At 48.4% G+C, this 18,700-nt stretch overlaps 2 protein-coding genes across 3 annotated transcripts; one reads left to right on the plus strand and one right to left on the minus strand.

The window, feature by feature from the left end:
• Window positions 1–256: 256 nt before the first annotated feature.
• Htra4 (HtrA serine peptidase 4) lies at window positions 257–17,412 on the plus strand. 2 transcript variants are annotated; one of them, XM_041673866.1, is made up of 10 exons: window positions 257–737; window positions 1,107–1,206; window positions 1,980–2,184; window positions 3,843–4,037; window positions 4,431–4,463; window positions 6,260–6,374; window positions 6,717–6,774; window positions 7,148–7,243; window positions 11,401–11,613; window positions 17,295–17,412. In XM_041673866.1, exons 1-9 carry the CDS (start codon window positions 263–265, stop codon window positions 11,564–11,566), a joined length of 1,443 nt encoding a protein of 480 aa, XP_041529800.1. In that variant the 5' UTR covers window positions 257–262; the 3' UTR covers window positions 11,567–11,613; window positions 17,295–17,412. The 2 variants fall into 2 exon arrangements, with proteins under 2 accessions (XP_041529800.1, XP_041529798.1); XM_041673864.1 differs by lacking the exon at window positions 17,295–17,412 and having other exon boundaries at window positions 263–737; window positions 11,401–11,636.
• Tm2d2 (TM2 domain containing 2) lies at window positions 13,582–18,638 on the minus strand. The gene is made up of 4 exons (XM_041673867.1): window positions 18,307–18,638; window positions 17,816–17,903; window positions 15,832–15,947; window positions 13,582–14,254 (listed from the first exon to the last, which is right to left on the minus strand). Exons 1-4 carry the CDS (start codon window positions 18,528–18,530, stop codon window positions 14,041–14,043), a joined length of 642 nt encoding a protein of 213 aa, XP_041529801.1. The 5' UTR covers window positions 18,531–18,638; the 3' UTR covers window positions 13,582–14,040.
• Between the last annotated feature and the right edge of the window lie 62 nt (window positions 18,639–18,700).

Genomic DNA, 18,700 nt, shown 5'->3' on the forward strand with positions numbered 1-18,700 from the left:
GTCACGTTTGTCACTTGACCCATGACTAGAATCCCTCCCTTCGTGGCTTATAGGTGGGTGGCTCTGGTTCTGGGGTGGCACGGGGTGGTGGGTGATATATGGGTGTGTGTGCGCAGAAGTGAGCCAGACGCTGTCCTTTAAAAAGTCTAGAGGCTGGCAGAGGCGGCACCAAGGCCAGGAAAACGTGTTGCTTATTTTAGGCCAGTTGTGAATCCTGAGAGGAGTAACTGGAAAAGTGAAATCCAAGAGGGCAAGGAACAGGATGAGCTCCCAGGCGCTCTGGACTGTGTGGGCACAGTTTCTCCTGCTGTGGCTGCTGCTGCCTGTTCCTTGGGTGGAGGCCAGAAGGTCCAGAGTCTCGATGCCCTGTCCTGAGACCTGCGATGTCACACGTTGCCCGCCCCTGCCCACCTGCTCGACTGGCACCGCGCCGGTGCCCGACCGCTGCGGCTGCTGCCGTGTGTGCGCTGCGGGAGAGGGTCAGGAGTGTGGCGGGACCCGGGGCCGGCCGTGCGTCTCGGGGCTGCGCTGCGGTGCCCCGTTTTCCAGGGAGCCTATCGGGGGCTCATGGCTGGGCACCTGCGGCTGCGTGGAGGGCGTGGAGGGCGCGGAGGTGTGCGGCAGCGATGGGCGCACCTACCCCAGCTTGTGCGCGCTGCGTAAGGAGAACAGAGCCGCGCGACTACGGGGCTCGCCCCCGGCAGTGCCCGTGCAGAAAGGAGGCTGCGGGGACTCAGGTGAGAGAGGTGAAGGACATCCCAGCCCCCCGTCCCCCCATACTTCTGAGTTTTCCTAAGTAGATAAAGTGGGTGCTCTTGAGTTTGCGCGCTGGCTCGCGGGGTCTGCCCTCCTTCGCCAGTTCCAGAGATTCAACCTGTTGTGGTTATTTCTGGTGTTCTTGCCTGGATAATGTGGTCTCTACTCGTTTTCACCGGGATTTTTCTATCGCCTTTTCTTCCCTTTGGTATGACAGTCTGGGTCCTTCCTTCTGCTAGTCTAGAGAACCTGCGTAGGCAGGAGGACGGAGAGATGCTGAAGGATTTTGAAATGTGACATCTGCTTCCAGGGAACAATGCCTGCCCTCACCGTGGACCATTTATTCACAGGGACCAGGAGTGCAGGGCGGCTCAGGAGGAAGTTTAACTTTATCGCAGCGGTGGTGGAGAAAGTGGCGCCATCTGTGGTTCACTTGCAGTTATTCCGCAGGTAAAGGTCGCACAGAGGGTCAGCTACCTCACCTGATGGCTGCGCATTATCTGATCATTAAACAAATCTGTTGTGAGAAAACCCAGCTTCAAAGAGTTGGCTGGGATGTAGCTGGGCCATGGAGCTCGTGCGAAGTAGGCGGGGAAACCTCAGGTTCCTGCCCAGTACCCGAAGAAAAATTATTAAGAGTTATTTTTCGCTAAAGCGCAAAAGGCCAAGCGTGAGGATTCTGGCTTCTAAATCCAAGTTTCACCCGTGCACATTGGTGGCTGATGTTTCTTTTCCCCCCCATGCTCCACAAGCAAAGCTTAAGGCTGACTGTCGGAGCTAGTCAACATTTGCTGCTCTCTGATTAGCTTTAGCCACCGCTTGTGCGCAAGGAAACCCGGATCGACAGAAACTTGATTTGTTCTGTTTCACGACGCCAGTTGACAGCGGAAACCAAGAGCTAGATTTTGACATTGTGACAGCGGTGTGAGCCTTTACAGTGTTAGCACCAGGTTTGGTCTCTTCTCAGCAGATGCCACAGGTTGTCACTCTGGCTCGATTTGAAGTAAGCAGGGTCTCGGGACCCGGTTCTGATTTGTGCTCAGAAGAGATGGCCGGGCCATGCTACATGTGGCTCAGGATGGAAATACACAGGGGAAGGGATAATGCTTGAGAAAACTCCTGGGGCTCTGGTTGATAAATGCGATGTTTCCTGGGTCTAACAAACCATGTCTGGATTCCCCAGTCCCTGCCCTTAGTTCATCTATTGCCTTGTTCCGGTACAGGTCACCTCTCACCAACCAGGAAATCCCTGCCTCCAGTGGCTCTGGGTTCATAGTGTCTGAGGATGGACTCATCGTCACCAATGCTCACGTCCTCACCAACCATCAGAAGATCCAGGTAGAACTCCAGAGTGGGGCCCGCTATGAAGCCACTGTCAAAGACATAGACCATAAGCTGGACCTCGCACTGATTAAGATTGAGCCGAAAGTGAGTAGTCGGGAGCTAAGTCGGAGTCTTCACTTGTGCGGATTTCACAGTATTTGCTGATATTTATTTTCTTTTAAATTCCTTCACCATGCCTTTTCTCTGTATGTAGGGTACGTGTGTCCCCTCCCCCTGCCCTTTCCTAAACCCTGGTGTCCCAGGCTTCTTTTTAAAGAACAAAGTCATGAGTGATGTAGAGATTAAAATCTAGAGCTTCAGCGGGCAGTGGTGGTGCACGCCTTTAATCCCAACACTCAGGAGGCAGAGGTAGGTGGATCTCTGTGAGTTCGAGGCCAGCCTGGTTTACAAGAGCTAGTTCCAGGACAGGCTCCAAAGCTACAGAGAAACCCTGTCTTAAAAAGCCGAGGGGGGGGGGTGGAGAAAGAAATAGAAAAGGAAAACCTAGAGCTTCACTGAAACCTCACATTCCCTCAATGCCTTCCCTTACACTCCTGCCCTCTTCCCCCTACCTGCTGTGTTTCCAGTCTCTCCTCAGTAAATGAAGAACCTAATCCCCAAAGCTGCTGTGGTACAGACTCCAGGTCCCTTTGGCTTACCTCCTTTGCTCCACTCCATCCCTGGGCAGAGCAGGTGACTCAGTCTGGAGAACCCAGAGTCGGCACAGGGGTGGGAGGAAAGGGTCAGGGAAAGGGATGGCAGAGTAGAACAGGGTGAAGTGTGGACTCCTATCCCTGGGGTCCCAACTGGACTGGGTACAGAGGAAAGGACACAGCTCACCCTATCCCCCAGGAAAGGGACCCTGCAGCTTCATGCTCCTTCCTTTGGGAACAATGCTAGATTGTTTGCCCTTCTGGCAAGGGCTACAGAGCCAGGCTGGACTGCATCCCCCTGCAGCCAAGGCTGCTCTTGCCAGGTAGATTTTCCAACTGCAGTGGCAAACTCAGCAGGGGCTGCAGCTCACACACCTCTGAGACTGAATTGCAGAGCTTCAAAGCAACAGATGATTGTCTGGCTGAACCTTTCCAAAGAGAATGCCTGGGTGTACCCCAGTATTAGCTACCTCGGCTTCAGCAGCTTAGCTTGGCAGGTTGCCCCAGTTTCTCTCTGCAGAGCTTCCAGGTTCTGGGATTCTTGGGGGATTTGGTTGCAGCTTTACCTTCTTAACCTTCAAGGCACCTGGGTGGCCAGCACAAGGCCCAGGGGAGATGCCCTCTGTGTTGCTTTCCACTTGGGCTCCTACCTGACTCTCAGGCTTCAAGGTCTTGAGGCCTACTTGGGCTAATAGGCCTATTCTAACCTGAGGTCTAGAGTAGTTAGCCCTCTGCAGAACTCATGCTGGTGGGAACGGGGAGATCTCGCATACCGTCCGTCAAGATTTGCCCAACCCCTGACTTGATTCCTGGTCCAGCCATAGGGCTTTATAAGCTTAGTCAAGTCCAAGGGTCAGCCCACCCAGCCTGATTCCAATCTTTTTGATCTGTCACCGCCATCAGACAGGAGGGATGAGAAGGCCAAGTCCAAAGTCAGGTGTTCAGTCATGGGGAACAGGAAACTCAAGCTGGGGGCCTCATGAAAGGAGGCCTAGCCAAGGGCTTCACTCTCTGTGTATGTTTTTTCTGGTGTCACCTGCGAGCAGGTACTGGCTGACCGTGCTCTTCTTCTCCATCTTTCCTTTCTTTGTCCCTTGCTCCCATGTGCAGACTGACCTTCCTGTGTTGCTGCTGGGGAGATCATCTGATCTCCGGGCTGGAGAGTTCGTGGTGGCTTTGGGCAGCCCGTTTTCTCTGCAGGACACGGTGACTGCCGGGATTGTCAGCACCACACAGAGAGGTGGCAAAGAGCTGGGACTGAAGGATTCAGACATAGACTATATTCAGACAGATGCCATCATCAACGTAAGTCACCGGGAATCTGTTCTCAGCCCAGAAGGTATTGCTGGAATAGAGTCAGAAGAAAACTTTAGGGTGATCTTGTTTCCCTTTGGTCTTTTGAGCATTCTCAGAGGACATCCCTAAGGGAGGGCTGGAATGCCCTGTTGCTAGAGCCCAATGTTTGATATAACGGGCATCCACCCTTGGGACTTGTCGCAGAGGTCACTTCTGTGATACCGTGTGGGGTCCTTTTGCTTTGCTCTGTACCCCACTGACTTTAGGATTGGGAGGGTGACAGGCATGATTTTGGCTGCCTTGGGAAGCAGACGGCTCGGGTAAAACTCATTAGGAACCCTGTATAAATGATGAGGAGAAATGTATGTTTGCTAACTGGTGGCTTTCTCGACTTGTCTTCAGCACGGGAATTCCGGGGGCCCACTGGTGAACTTGGTAAGTGGCCGCTTTCTTTACTTATTTTTCCTCTTAACTTTAAACGTGTTTCAAAATCTGTAATACGGACTTGGGTACCACTCTCATGGGGAGATTAAGCAATGATGCTTTTTATTTTTGGGTCTTAAGGAAATGGTTAGGGAAAACTTTGGAGCCTGTGAGGGATTTATCCTCCTGGCATGTGCTCTCATCTCACCAAAAGCACCACCAGGGCCCTGGCTACAGCTTATTTCAGAGTTTTCCTCTTTTATATGCTTTCTGTTGCCATTGGATAGTTACCAAAAAGCCCAGGAGATTAAGCTCCAACTTCTATCAGAAGACCACTGTGCTATGTCTTGTACACCCTTGAGATCACAGTTCTTTTACAGATGAATGATCCCTCATCTGATAACACTGACTGAAGGGTACAGTCTATCCAGGTTTTTAGTCTTCTGCCTGCTCACAGACGACAGAAAAGCCATACCCAGAATCCGTTGTTCTGCTGTGTGTTTTAATCTTTGACGTATGCTTGTTTTTCATGACAGGGTTTCTCTGTGCACCCCTAGCTGTCCTGGAACTTGGTCTTGAGACTAGGCTGGCCTCGAATTCACAGAGACCCACTTTCCTCCCGAGTGCTGGGATTAAAGGCGTGCACCACCACTGCCTGGCCTGTGGTTTATTCCTAATTGAACCAGTGCCTCTACTGGTGATGCTGAAGCTTTTGCTTGCTCACCTGCACGAGTACAGTACTCCTAGGCTCAGGCTTCTCCTCCAGCTGCTACTTCCTTTTCAAGCATCCTCCCCGACCTTAGCTCTGGGATGGAACCCAGGCCTGGGATGCACGCTGGGCAAGCACTCGCCATTTGGCTACAGTGTTGGCCAACACAGCGATTCCTCCTCGTAGCACTGTGCCCATCTTCCAATTATATAGCATCTACGTAGAGCAGGGATGGAATATAGAATTGCAGACCATACTCCAGAATTGTTGAGTTCCCATTTTTTTTTTTGTTTAAACCAAAAAAGGGGAAATGATGGAGGAAGGTCATTGGTTAAATAAAAAGAAACTGCTTGGCCCTCATTGGTTAGAAGATAGGTGGGAGGAGTAAACAGAACAGAACGCTGGGAGGAAGAGGAAGTGAGCTCAGACTCGACAGCTCTCCTCTCGGGAGGAAGAGGAAGTGAGCTCAGACTCGACAGCTCTCCTCTCGGGAGCAGACGCCTCAGAGAGACGCCATGCTCCCCTCGCCAGGCCAGACACATGCAATGAAGCTCTGACCCAGGATGGACATAGGCTAGAATCTTCCCGGTAAGCGCACCTAGGGGCACTACACAGATGATCAGAAATGGGCTAAATTAATATGTGAGAATTAGCCTAGAAGAGGCTAGATAGAAATGGGCCAAGCAGTGATTAAATGAATACCGTTTGTGTGTTGTTATTTCGGGCATAAGCTAGCCAGGCAGCCGGGGTGCTGGGGACGCAGCCCCGCCGCCCTTATTACTACATAGCCCATCTTTAAAAATGAGTGCCATTTACTAACAGGAGAATGAGCTAGGGAATGATACATATTCCACAGCAGCCTTGGCTTTTTAAAGTGACAAAATGTAACTTGTATATGTGAAGTGCCACTTCCTTCCCTGGGCATGCTAATTGCCCAGGAAGATGACATCTGTTCTCTGCAGTGAAGAAGTAGATTCTCCCTCACCCCCTTGTTTTGACCCTGTGAGATTAGTTTTACTCTCCTCTGCTGGTCCTGATGTTACATGGTTCGGTGTGCAGAGCATCCTGATTTAACTTCAAGTTTCCCCTTCCTGGCCAGGATGGCGATGTGATTGGTATAAACACCCTGAAGGTGACGGCAGGAATCTCCTTTGCGATTCCCTCGGATCGGATCAGACAGTTCCTGGCAGACTATCACGAGCGCCAGTTGAAAGGTGAAGGAAGTTGGGGGGATTTAGCCCCTCTGTTTTCATACGCACTCCCACTTTTGGAGGCCTGACTTCTTTATGGGGTTGAGGTAGTGGGTGTCGGGTAATCATATCGGGGTGCTAAGCACAAAGCTAATGTGAGACATCACGGAAACGCTGGTATTGTACAGTTTAGAGACGAAGCCACTGAGTGGAGATGCATCTGTGTTGACCACAGCTGCTCTCTGAAGCAGAGGCTGTACAAGGCTAGACGGTCTAACAGCGAGTCTGGGATCTAGGTGTCTCTTAAGCTGCGCCAAATGGAAATAAGCCGAGTTGTGAGTCATACGTCATGACCTTCCTTTCCAGGAAAGGCCCCTTCACAGAAGAGATACCTGGGTCTTCGAATGTTGCCCCTCACTCTGAAGTAAGCCCTGGGTAACTATGGTAACATGTCATCACTTGGCAATCTTACCAAGAAAACAAGCATTTGGACAGCAGTAAAGGGACCCTTGTGACCACAGGCTCTATTGTAGGGCTGTGTCTCCCTCTGCCAGCCCCACTGTCTTTCATTCTGCCTGGGTTACATCATGTCCAGAGATGCAAAGCCTTGGCCTGGGGGAGGGGCCAGCACACAGCATGGGTGGCTTGTGATTGGCTGGGTGGGATTTGCCTGGGTGCCTGCCGGTCTCCAGCTGAAGAGATGGGGAAAGACATAGGCTGTGTGCCTTCTGATCACGCAAGTCTTTTCCTAGGCCCCAGGGGCTCCTTGTGTTTGCTAACCATTGTACTGTTCTCAGCCTCCTACAAGAAATGAAGAGGCAAGATCCGGATTTCCCTGATGTGAGCTCTGGAGTTTTTGTCTATGAAGTGATTCAAGGAACGGCTGCTGCAAGGTAAGTGAGAGGCCTTTGCCCAGCCTCCTGTGTTGTTTCTTGGCAGGCACCAGGCTGAGCTTGGAGCACCAGCATCCTCGTCATGGCCTATACACACTGCACACTGAGCTCCTGAGAGCTGCCCAGTGTGACTCCGTAATACAATTTAAAATTGTATTTTTAGTTGATGTAAAGGAAAGAAACAAGGCAAACAATTTTCTTATTTTCTTTTTCATTTTCAGAAGGACTGTATTTTGTGTTATTTATGGCTTTGGATGAGCTATCAGAGCATAGGGGAAGACTGGGTGTGTACTATTTTATGTGGATGGCAAAGGCATATAGAAAAGTGCAAAATATTTGTCAAAACTTCACAATTTTTATTTTGTGTTAGAATGACAAAATTTTAGATTGATGGCATTAATAAGATGTGCTATTGAAGGCAGCTTTATCTGACTTTTTAAAAAGGTGACTATAAAATTTAAAGCACGGCTTGCAATACATTTATACTGAGCAGTGCTGATAGGGGTCGCAGTCTAGGTTAAGATTAATTTTTAAAGAAATTACCAAATTTGCCCGGTGGTGGTGGTGGCACAAGCCTTTAATCCCGGTACTTCAGAGGCAGAGACAGGTGGATCTCTGTGAGTTTTAGGCCAGCTTGTTCTACAGAGCGACTTCCAGGATAGGCTCTAAAAAAAGCTATAGAGAAACCCTATCTCAAAAAAAACCAAAAACAAAAAAACCCAAAAAAGCAAAAAAAAAAAAACCCACAAAAAATAAAACAAAACAACAACAAAAAGCAATTACCAAATTAAACCTCTCTCCTTTTTTTCCAGGTAAGATAAGTTGTATACTAGCTCCTAAACATATTCTTTCAATATTACAGGTTATTACTGAATAAGTTTTATGTTAAGTTATTAATGACTTCTATATTAATTTTAGAATTCGGTGTTTGTTTTCATGTGTATGTGCACATTGCATGTGTGGAAGGCAGAGGTAGATGCTGAGTGTTTTCTTCAGTCACTCCCATCTAATGCTTGGAAGCAGGGTTTCTCTGTGAACCTGGAACCCCCAGTCTGGCTGTGCTGGCTGTCCCCAGAGTTCTAGGGATCCGCCTGTCTCTCCCTCCTCAGTGTTGGGATCTCAGGCATGTGCCACTGTGTCCAGCAGTTTTAAAAATACGTGTGCTGGGGGTCCAAACCTTCCTCAAGCGGTGTGGCAAGTACTTTACTCTGAGTCTTTCCAAGCTCTTTACTTATTGAATTTTTGAGACATGGCTTCACTGTGTAGTCCAGGCTAGCCTGAAATTTGTAATCCTCCTGCTTCTGCCTCCTGAATGCTAGGATTATAGGCATGGGCTATGATGTCCCAGTTATTCAGTTATTAATAACCACAAACTAAGGATAAACAAATGATTTCAACACTTCAGTAATTAGTAGTTAATGAGAATGGGAAGGATTAACCAGCTCAGCAGGGCTCAGGGGCTCACGGAGACTGAAGGGGTCTGAGCTGGGTCCTCTGCATCTCGGGGATGGTTGTGTAGCTGGGTATTCTTGTGGCACTGCTGACAGTGGGGGTGGGGGGTGAAAAGGGAAGAGAAAAGAACGGGAAGGATTCAGGGTTCTCTGAGGACCGAATGGCAGTGCAAACGGCTGGGGCTGACACCTGTGCTGCTAGATCAAACAGCCCTGCGGAAGGTTTAGCAGCTGTTTCCACCTCTGCTCTGCTTTAGCATATTTAGTATCAGGGAGAGGCAGCTTCTTCTGCAAATGTTGCTCTCCTGGGCCCTGCCCTTCCTTTAGTACCGTTCACTGTTTGCTTTTCAAGGGCTCAGCAGTCTGTTTAGACGTTGGCAACACCGTTAGACCTGGAAGAACTCAAGGTACCAGCAGTTTGACATGGCCAAGTGTCAGGTCTCACACTACTAGATTTGGCATGTCCTAAGCTTTTCTAGACTCTCTGGGTCCCCACCCTGCCGTGCCCTTGCTCTCCTTATTTTAACTTCTGATCCAAAGCCAGAGAACTACTCTCAGCTCTTTAAGTTGTGCCTGAGCCCCCATCCCTGAATCAGACTCCCCCTCCCCCTGCCATCCCATCTCCGCGCTAGTCTTGAACTCCCAATTCTCTTGTCCTGACTTCCCAAGTGTTGGAGTTAGCTGTGCACACTGTGTAAGATGAACCTTTCTCTGTCCCTCTTCCTTCCTCTCTCTCAAACTCTCCTGAACTCTATTAAACTCTATTATTTCTTGTTTTCTGGAATTCACACCCAGGGTCTTGTGTGGGCTAACTACCTGCTCTCCCATTAGCCTCCCTCCCCCGGAGAGTATTCATTTTAAACAGGATTCCCAGGTGGGTAGTACACGCATGTCAAAGTGAGAATCACTGCTGTCAGTCTCTCGACAGCCCAGCATCCATCCTTGCTGGCTTTCAACTGCTTATATTTAATAACTACTAATAATTACAAACAGCAGCTGGCACTTAGGAGGCATTTATTACATCCGAGGAACCAAAGTGTTCTTACACAGTTGTTGGAGCCTTATGACATAGTCCTTGTTTTTAAGAGGAAGCAGCTGTGTTGAGTTACACAGAGGCCAGAGAGGAGGTGAGCACCCTGGCTTCATTCCTCTACAGTCCTGACTTTGTAGTTACTCTCCTTTCCAAGAGGCAGAGTTGACTTAGTGGCCAGAAGATGGATTTTCAAGTCTGAAAGACACAGGAGCAAATCTCGCTTTAATCTCTCGGAGGTTGAGACACGGGAAGAGGCCACTTATCCTTTGTGGGCTAAGTTCCTCGTATTCAGTGGACAGCCACAGCACTGCTTCCTCCTTGTCCCGTGTCCCTGCTCACGACTGCTGAGTCAGATGCTGTCCTTGTTCCTACTGATTCCTTGCCTGGAGCTTTGCCCTTCCTTCTCTTCATACCCCAGTGCCCCTTTGCACCTCGCCCCCTTGATGCGGGCCAATGAACTAAGGGCCAAGTACATGCTAAACATAGCCTGTACCCTAAGCTATACCCTAAGCTCCTTATAGCTTTCAAACTCCACATATCTTGGTAATCTGCTCACACTGTCATTTTTTCTTTTTGGTTTTTGGAGACAGAGTTTCTCTGCAGCTTTGGAGCCTGTCCTGGAACTAGCTCTTGTAGACTAGGCTGGCCTCGAACTCACAGAGATCTGCCTGCCACTACCTCCCAAGTGCTGGGATTAAAGGCGTGTGCCCAGCGTCATTTTTTTCTTGAGTCTTGTTTTATTTTTATTTTTTTTTTTAAACAGCATCTTCTGGAGTCATTTGATGCCCCCTCACCCCATTCTTACCTTTACACACCCAACCAGCCTGTCCACGTTTTTTGCACTTTGCTTTTGGAATTGGAATCTGTATCCAGAATATATATTCCATGTGAGGTCAGTGTGATGACTGAATAAAACGACAGCTCCGAGTCAGAGCTGTAAACATCTGGACTTGGAAGCTTGAGTGGCGATTGGTGTACTGGAAGCAGAACATCTGGGACACACAACAGCTCATCGTGCTCCAGTTCCAGAAACCATGGGATGGGCTGTCCAGTCAGGCTCATCAGAGCACAGCTTCCCGGGGGAAAAACACTGGTCTTTGGCAGTCTTGCTAGTGGATTCGGTAATGTTTGCAGTGAACATAGGGCAGAGGCGAAGAGAAATCAGAAGCTGAACTGTCCATTCCAAGGGAGATCCGATGGATGCGAGGACTCAGCTTCTCCCAGAATTCTCACAGGGTCTTAATATAGGAAACACAGAGGCTCATCGTGCTCATCATCCTCTAGTTGGCTTCATGACACACAGGCCAGCAGCCCTCACAGCTGGAGGGATTCAGGCTAGTCCTACCCTCTTGGTTTATGTCTAAAGATCAGCAAAATAGTGGGGCAGTGTGTGTGTGTGTGGGAGTAGGGGAGGGAATCAGACAGACAGACAGACAGACAGACTACACCCCCCAAATGGGAATGAGTAGAACTCTTCTTCTGCCTTCATCAATCTCTATTTTTGTTTTTCGAGACAGAGTTTCTCTGTGCAGCCCTGGCTGTTCTGGAACTAGCTCTGTAGACCAGGCTGGCCTCAAACTCAGAGATCTGCCTGCCCCTGCCTCCTGAGGGCTGGGATTAAGGGCGTGCACCACAACTGCCTGATTTTATCATCTTTCCTCTTTCTTTCTCAGCTCGGGGTTGAGAGACCATGACATAATTGTCAGCATAAATGGGCAACCTGTCACCACCACAACTGATGTCATCGAAGCTGTTAAGGACAATGACTTTCTCTCCATCACTGTGCGCCGAGGAAGTCAGACCTTGTTTCTGACAGTCACACCTGAAATAATCAATTAAGTACCTTACTCCGAAAAACCGGCTAGCAAAATCAGTTATAGTACATGGTTAGTATTGAAGAAGTGACAAAGGTGGCAGGGGCTTTGGGATGTCAAGAAAAATGGATGGTTTGAATGCATGAATGCACATTTGTACACACACACACACACACACACACACACACACACACACGGATCTTGAGGTTGGGGATGTTTCTCTGTTGCAAAAATCTTTGAAGCCAAGTGGAAGCAGCATGATGGTCTGGTAAAATTGGAAGACAGAAAACAACTGGAAAACAGGTAGTTCCCAAGTGAATCGTGACAGGAGACTTTGGTAACCTCCTATATAGCCATAGCCTGCTATGTCAAACATACGTACAAACCATCTACCTACCAAATAGTAAGAGTCTGAATCTGCAGTAAAAAGGCAATCACATTTTAAGTAATCCTCCTTCGTATACTTCAGTTTCCTAAGTTATATCACATTCTTGGCCAGGGATTGGGAGTAGAAAAGTCATCAATTACAAGACAGACTGAAACTGATGATATCAGGTTATAACACAGGAATATTAGTCTCAAAATGACCATTTTAGCAGTATAAACAATTTTGGTCCTCTAGTGTTTCGAGAAAACTTCTTCCATTAAAATAGTTATTTTGAATCATTTGTAGACTTATATGTAGGTTCTTCCTTTTAACGGAGCTTACAAACACTCAGACATTTTACATAGTGAGCTGTGGTAGGGCCGACTCAGGGCTTAAATAGTTTATTCTGAGCAAACTATTTTTAGTTACTGTTTTCCAGACTTGGGAGAGTGCAGGGTCAAACCCAGGGAGCACTCACCATCGAGCCTTCCAGAATTTAAAAAAAAATATCTATATATCTATATCACACCCCTGGATCTCCTTAAAGTCTATGGGAAGCTTCATTTGTGTATTTTTAAGGTCTAGTTTCTTCACAATGAACCGAAAAATACAACCGTAGTGTGTAGAGACTATGAATTGACTCTTCCAATTGCTATTGTTGTAAGCAGGGTTAAGGTCAGTGTGATGTTTTCAAAGTTTTTACAGTGGCCATCTTTAATAACGTGAGAACAGTGACATTAATCAAGGATGCTGAGGCAGAAACTTCTAAGAATTCTACAAAATGATGCTGTTTCCAGGACCAATTTCACCTGAACTCTGCTGGTCTTTATGTCAGTTATTATGGGAATGAAGGCGGAGTAGCTCTGCTCTTTCTAGAACCCATGGCTAGTTCAGGAGCATGCTCTTGGTCTGACCTGCCAGTTACGTTATATTTAACGTCTCTTTTCAACTTAGATTTTGAAAGCTGCCTATCATTCAGAACGCTTTTCTTCCCAGTGACTTGGGACTGCAGAGGCTTGGCTGGCTCTAACACTGTGGTACCCTGAAAACTTTTACTGTCACGCTTGTGTGGGCAAGAGCGTTTCCTCCTCTCTCCCCTCAGACATCCGGACTTGTCCCCAGCAGTCAGTATCCTCTAAGCAGGCATACACTTTTCTTTCTAAGGGTATGCGTTCCTCATTTGTTCTCACCTGATCATGCAGGAAAGTGTTAGTTACTCGTATAGAATCCTTTTCTTTTTTAAAGACATGGTCTCACTGTGTCGACCAGGCTGTCCTCTAACTCTCAGGTCTGCCTGCCTCTATCTCCCAAGGGCCACAGATGAAATGTACTCTAGCCTACGCAGTCTTTTTAAATCACTTTAAATATATGGGGCCCATATTTTAAAGGCTGATTAAAATGGGAAAATACTAATCTGTTAACTCATACATGTTTGCCATTGTTGGATTTCAGAACATAATTGGAATGAAGAAATTACTGTCTCTAGAACACTCCAGCAGCCCAGAGTCAGGGCAGTGGCACTTGCACTGTCATGACCACGGGCCGAGCGACGACTAGAGCAGGCAGGCTGCAGGAAGACCCTGCACACTCAGACCACAGCTTTCATTTCTAATGTTCACCCTTCAGCAAAAGGCAGGTTTTGAGCTTCATTCTCCATTGGAAAACACAGCAGATGAGGCTTTAACACTTTATTCTGTAATTTAAATTCACAGAGTCAGAATTTCGGTGTGTATTAAATCCACAGTCTTTTCTATGTCATCTGGAGATTTCTCATTGGCACAGTTTCTGACCTGTGGTTAGAAATTCAGGGTCACGAAAGGCTGTGCACGGATAAACATGCACTTCGTTTATCCTGTTGGGTCCCCCTCATGATCCAGCCACACAGAAATGGAGCACTTAAGAGGATCTGTGGGGAGAAGTCATTAGTTTGCTAGTTTGTACATGAAGAAAGGGACGACTGGACTCCCACGACACTGCTAGCCATTTCTGGTCTGAAAGGTAAGGTTTGGATTGAAAAATTCAGTCCGAACTTCTGAAGAGGACAGTGTTGCCCTGAGGAGGATTTGGAGTTTGTAATAAGTAGGCGGGCAGCCAAGCACTTTTATCCTTGCCAGCACGGGACAGCAGCAGCTTTAGTATACAGTACACCAGTTGCTGCCATCACTGGGCATCAGGCCTCCAGTGATGAGCAAAATCAGGTCGACAAACCACCAGATCCCGAGTCCTCCCAGGGTCAGCAGCTTCCCGACGGCTGTTCCAGTGTGCCCCAAACAGAACCGGTCAACGCCAAAACATCCCAGGAAGAAGGAGTAGAGCAGCGTGGTTATAAAGTAGTGTCCGGTGTACCTGCGTGGAGGGAGGAGATGTCTGCCTCATGACAACTGATGGGACCATAAGAAAGCACAGCAGCTGTTGGCTGTGCTGTAGGGGCCTCTCACCCTGCTTCGGTTCTCTCTTGACACATTCAGTAAGGTGTGGCTATTGGGGGAGGGGGGGCGGAGACAAAAAAGCCTGGCGGGGGGGGGGGGGGGGGGGAAGCCAAACAGATAGCTTATTACATTCATGGGTCCTAGAGAGGAGGCAGGGCTACCACCCTACTGGGCCACACGGGAAGGAGAACGTGGTGGTCAGGATAGGAGGAAGGGGTAGGTCCAGGTTGCAATCTTTGTTGGGGGTGTTGCAGAAAAGCCAAGGCAGGACAGATCAGCAATTTAGGCTACTTGAATAACCAGCAGCTTTAAGCTACATTCAGTGTGGGCCCTAGTGGCTTGACACATGACCTGGGATGATGAAGGCAAAGAAGTAGTCTCCTGGGTAAGACAAGCACTAGATGGCTCAGGGCATGAGTTGGCATATTTAGGACATGCTGACTAGATCCTTTGCTAACACTGAATTTTTCAGTTTTGGAATGGATAGTCTCTCCAGAGACATAAAAAAAGTAACAGATTCTTGTGAGTGCTTCCCTATCTCTAGTTGCTCTAGCATCTCCAAAAAAGCACTTGCTAAGATAGGAAGGGACTTTAAGAACAGAAAGGGGCCTGGAGAGATGGTTCAGTGGTTAGGAACACTTTTGCTGCTCTCTCGAAGAGCCAGGTTTGGCTTCCATCAGCGGCATCAGGTGGCTCACAAGCACCTGGACCAGATGCCCTCTGTTGGTCTTCACAGGCCCTGCAGTCAACAAGTGCAAACCTAGCCACCACCCCCACGAACACACACACACACACACACACACACACACACACACACACACACACAGAGTTGGACTAGCCTAGTGCATCACAGACTGTGGTAGCTGAGGGTCTGGGGGCCTGTGGCTCTGCTGGCTTCCTGAATTCTAAAGGAAGCACTCTTTCCTTGAGCTCCTTTTATCTGACCAATCTTTACGTGTCAGTGAGAACACGGGATTGCACGTGCTAATGTCACTACGCATCACTAAGGCTTCTTGCATAAGCTAACAGTCTAAGCAGGGTCTGTATCTCTTCGGAGAATTTACTCCAGATTTCTTTAGTATCAGGTGATTTCAGCTGAGGAACCCCCGAATTTCTTTGCAAAACCTTGTTCCAGAAGTCTTAAAGCAGATTTCAAGGGCTGGTTGCCGGTTGGGAGTCCTGAAGCTACACTGTCTGGCCCAGGGCCTGCAACCTGGGATGAGGGGGCAGACGGGAAAACTCAGAACCCACAACTTCTGCTCCTAGCTGTTGCAATCACACTGCCTCAGTCAGCAGGCCGCATACAGGAGGAAGCACGGGCATTCTTTAAAACTTCAAAGAAAAAGTCCCATCAGCTGGCACCTCCATTACCCCCTTTCAAAGTAACAGTTGGAGCTAGGGGTGTAGTTCATTAGCGGAACACTTGCTTAGAAGGTGTACTGGGTTCAAATCCCAGCACCACACACGCAGTACAACAATGAAAGTAGAACTTACTTTATACAAGGCTTATTTTCTCGTAGAAAGGTCCGGGGGCCGGCACACTCAATTCCATCCAGGGCTCTGCACTGGACTGCAGTGTGTTCCACATCACTGTAGGCCTGACCCCCAAACTGTGGAGAAAGGAATACAAACACACGTGCATATTCACTAGGAAAAGCTGCTTCAGTACTGCTAATAATTCTAGCACGACTCAGCAAAACTCTCAAAAGCACGGAATGCGATGAGGACCTCAAGAGACTTAGTCCAGTCTAAGTGTGCAGTGAGGACTGCAAGTGACTTAGTCCAGTCTAAGTGTGCAGTGAGGACCGCAAGTGACTTAGCCCAGTCTAAACTGTATACTGCTTTAAATAAACCTTGCTTTTCCACGACTGGCTTCTTCAGGATAAAAACAAACAACAAACCTTAACAGCAGAGATGTACACAATGGTTTGGTTATCTTGTATTTACAGGAACACAGTGAAGCATTTTTAGAATGGGAATTGAGATGTCAATGCCAAGACAGCTGTTGTAGATTTACTGTAAATGAACAGTATTAGAAATAATATAGACTGTCATCTGAGGACTTCACTTGGGCTGCGCATGATTATAGGTTTCTGAGTCTATCCCTACCAGTATAAGTTTAAGTTTGAGCCCAAGCGGTCAGAACCGGGTATTTCCCTGTGCTCAATTCAGCTCCGATGGAGAGAGCAGAGTCACACAGTCTTATCCGTGCCCTATGATTGCTTTCCCACCCTTCCCCTGTGTTCCTCAAAGTGAGGCTGCAGACAAGGATGCTCACTTCTCAGCCTCCTGAGTCCTGCCTATCCTTAAGGGCTGCTGGCTGGGGGAGAGTTTCAGTCTTGTGACAGGATACATTCAGCTTTTAATTAAAATAATCAAAATTAAGTTATCTCTATGCAATGTTAGTCAGGCTTTTACCAATTACCAATAAAGCGAAATTTCAATGTCTTTAAAATATTTCTCTATATACAGTTCAATTAGGATTTGTCCCTTGGTTATGGTTTTATAGCGTTTATTCCTTTGGGTCTGAGGTAGTAAAACAATGCTTTCTTCATAAGTCAACACCAGGTTGAACCCTGCATTATAACAGTGTTGAGTCGGTAGTGCAAGATACACGGACCTCTTAGGTGCGGGCTGAGCACGGTGATGTGTACCTGTATCCTAGCACTAGGAGGCTCAAGCAGTGGGATCATGAATTTAGGGCTAGCTTGGGCTAGAGAGTGAGACTGTCTCTCCAAAACAAAACAGACAAACCAAAACCACAACAAAACTAAAATCAAACCAAACCAAAATTCAATGGGTTTTGAGAGACCAAGTAGGTACACCCACTTTAAGGATACTGATGTCTTTTTTACGGGCAAGTTCAACAGAACCGCTATATACGGGCTGCCCATGCGTACTTCAGCATGGCCAGGGCATAAATTTCATTCATTCATTTTTCACTGTCTTCTCTCCAGGCTGAGAGGCCACTGCTACCAAAGTCTTCTCTGGAATGCTTTATCCTCACACAAAAACATTACTGTCAGACCCCAGCCACTTCCTAAGGGCGGGGCTAACCGCCTGTCATCACCTGCACGAGCAACTTGTTCCAAGTGCACGTGTAACCAAGAAAACCCAGTTCGGCATCACGGTTCCAAGGTGCACGGCCCCTTTCCCTTGTTCTTTTAAAGGGAAGGCATGCTTTGAAAGGTCGGGTGACATTTTAGCTTCAATTTGTTCATTTCAGTGGCGAAAGGCACCAATACAGGTTGGGTTTTGCATCTGGGCGGATTGGGCACAGTCATTGTTCCCGACAAAAGCAAATGTGCATTTCAGCCACTAAACCTTGGTCACGCTGGACATCTCTAGCAATAATTATACGGATGGAGTACTTAAAAATAAAAAAAAAAAGTCTCTTTGTATGCCCTGATGGTCTTCTGTAATAGCACTCAGCCATGCTTCCCACGAAGAGCGAACGTACAACAAACAAAAACCTCACCTTGAGACAACCATAACCAAGCTCTTGGGACGCAGTTGCATTTCCAACGTGATCCACTGGGGCATCACAATCTACAAACTCGTCGGGTCTGCAAATCATTAAGACCATCGTCAGCCCCCTTTACCAACTGCTATGCGAACGCACGTAATCCTAATCATTTTCCTTCCTTCTGCACTGCCCCCTTCCTGCACTGGGGCTTACACACGCTAGACATGCTATTTACCATAGCGCTACATCTCCAGCCCTTTACATTTCTTTTTTAAATTTTGAGCCAAATTATCCAGGCTTGCTGGCCTTGAACTCATCTTGTAACCAAGGCAGGAGAAAGGGTGAAGGAAGTGGAAGCCTACACCAATCTTTCCCAGGCTTTTCGCGGCAGGGGAGTCGAGAGGCAGGGTACCCCGGAATCACCTCCCCCAGGTGGAAGCAGCCTTCCCACCCAGCCGGGCCCGATCCCCGCTAGGAATGCCCGTATGACCCCGTAAGCTTACAGGTAAGAGCAAAGGATGACCGGAGACTGGGGGTCGCTGTATTCCCAGCTCGGGGCTGCGGGACCCTCCGGGTGAGCGGAACCTGAGGGTGTGAGCTCCACTTCGGCCGTGGCATTAAACGAGTGGCTCCGAGAGACACAGTGCAGCAGCAGCAGGTTCCCCAACAGCAAGGCCGCCTGGCCGCACAGCAGTAGGTAACTCACAGGGCAACCCCCCAGCACCATCTTCCCGGGCCGGTCCTAGAGACCTGGCCTAAAAACAAAGCCAGGCCGCCACGACCGACCCAAGACCCGCGCTGTCAGGCCTCTGCGTCGGCGCGGAGTTCGCCGACACACAGCCAACCGGTGCGCAGCTCGGCGTCCCGCCCCGCCGCTGCGGCCAATCAGAGACCTCC

This window comes from Microtus oregoni, unplaced genomic scaffold (assembly GCF_018167655.1).
Source record: "Microtus oregoni isolate MIOR12 unplaced genomic scaffold, Mior012 000024F_ref0000369, whole genome shotgun sequence".
Lineage (NCBI taxonomy): Eukaryota > Metazoa > Chordata > Mammalia > Rodentia > Cricetidae > Microtus > Microtus oregoni.

Bases quoted from the DNA above. Each gene is read 5' to 3' on its own strand.
- Htra4 (XM_041673866.1), top strand. From the start codon at position 263: ATGAGCTCCCAGGCGCTCTGGACTGTGTGGGCACAGTTTCTCCTGCTG. The intron at 738-1,106 runs GTGAGAGAGGTG...ATTTATTCACAG, and splicing joins AGGAGGCTGCGGGGACTCAG to GGACCAGGAGTGCAGGGCGG. The intron at 7,244-11,400 runs GTAAGTGAGAGG...TTTCTTTCTCAG, and splicing joins CAAGGAACGGCTGCTGCAAG to CTCGGGGTTGAGAGACCATG.
- Tm2d2 (XM_041673867.1), bottom strand. From the start codon at position 18,530: ATGGTGCTGGGGGGTTGCCCTGTGAGTTACCTACTGCTGTGCGGCCAG. The intron at 15,948-17,815 runs GTGAGGTTTTTG...CTTTCTCCACAG, and splicing joins TTGGTTATGGTTGTCTCAAG to TTTGGGGGTCAGGCCTACAG. The intron at 14,255-15,831 runs GTAAGTTCTACT...CCCTCCACGCAG, and splicing joins GAAAATAAGCCTTGTATAAA to GTACACCGGACACTACTTTA.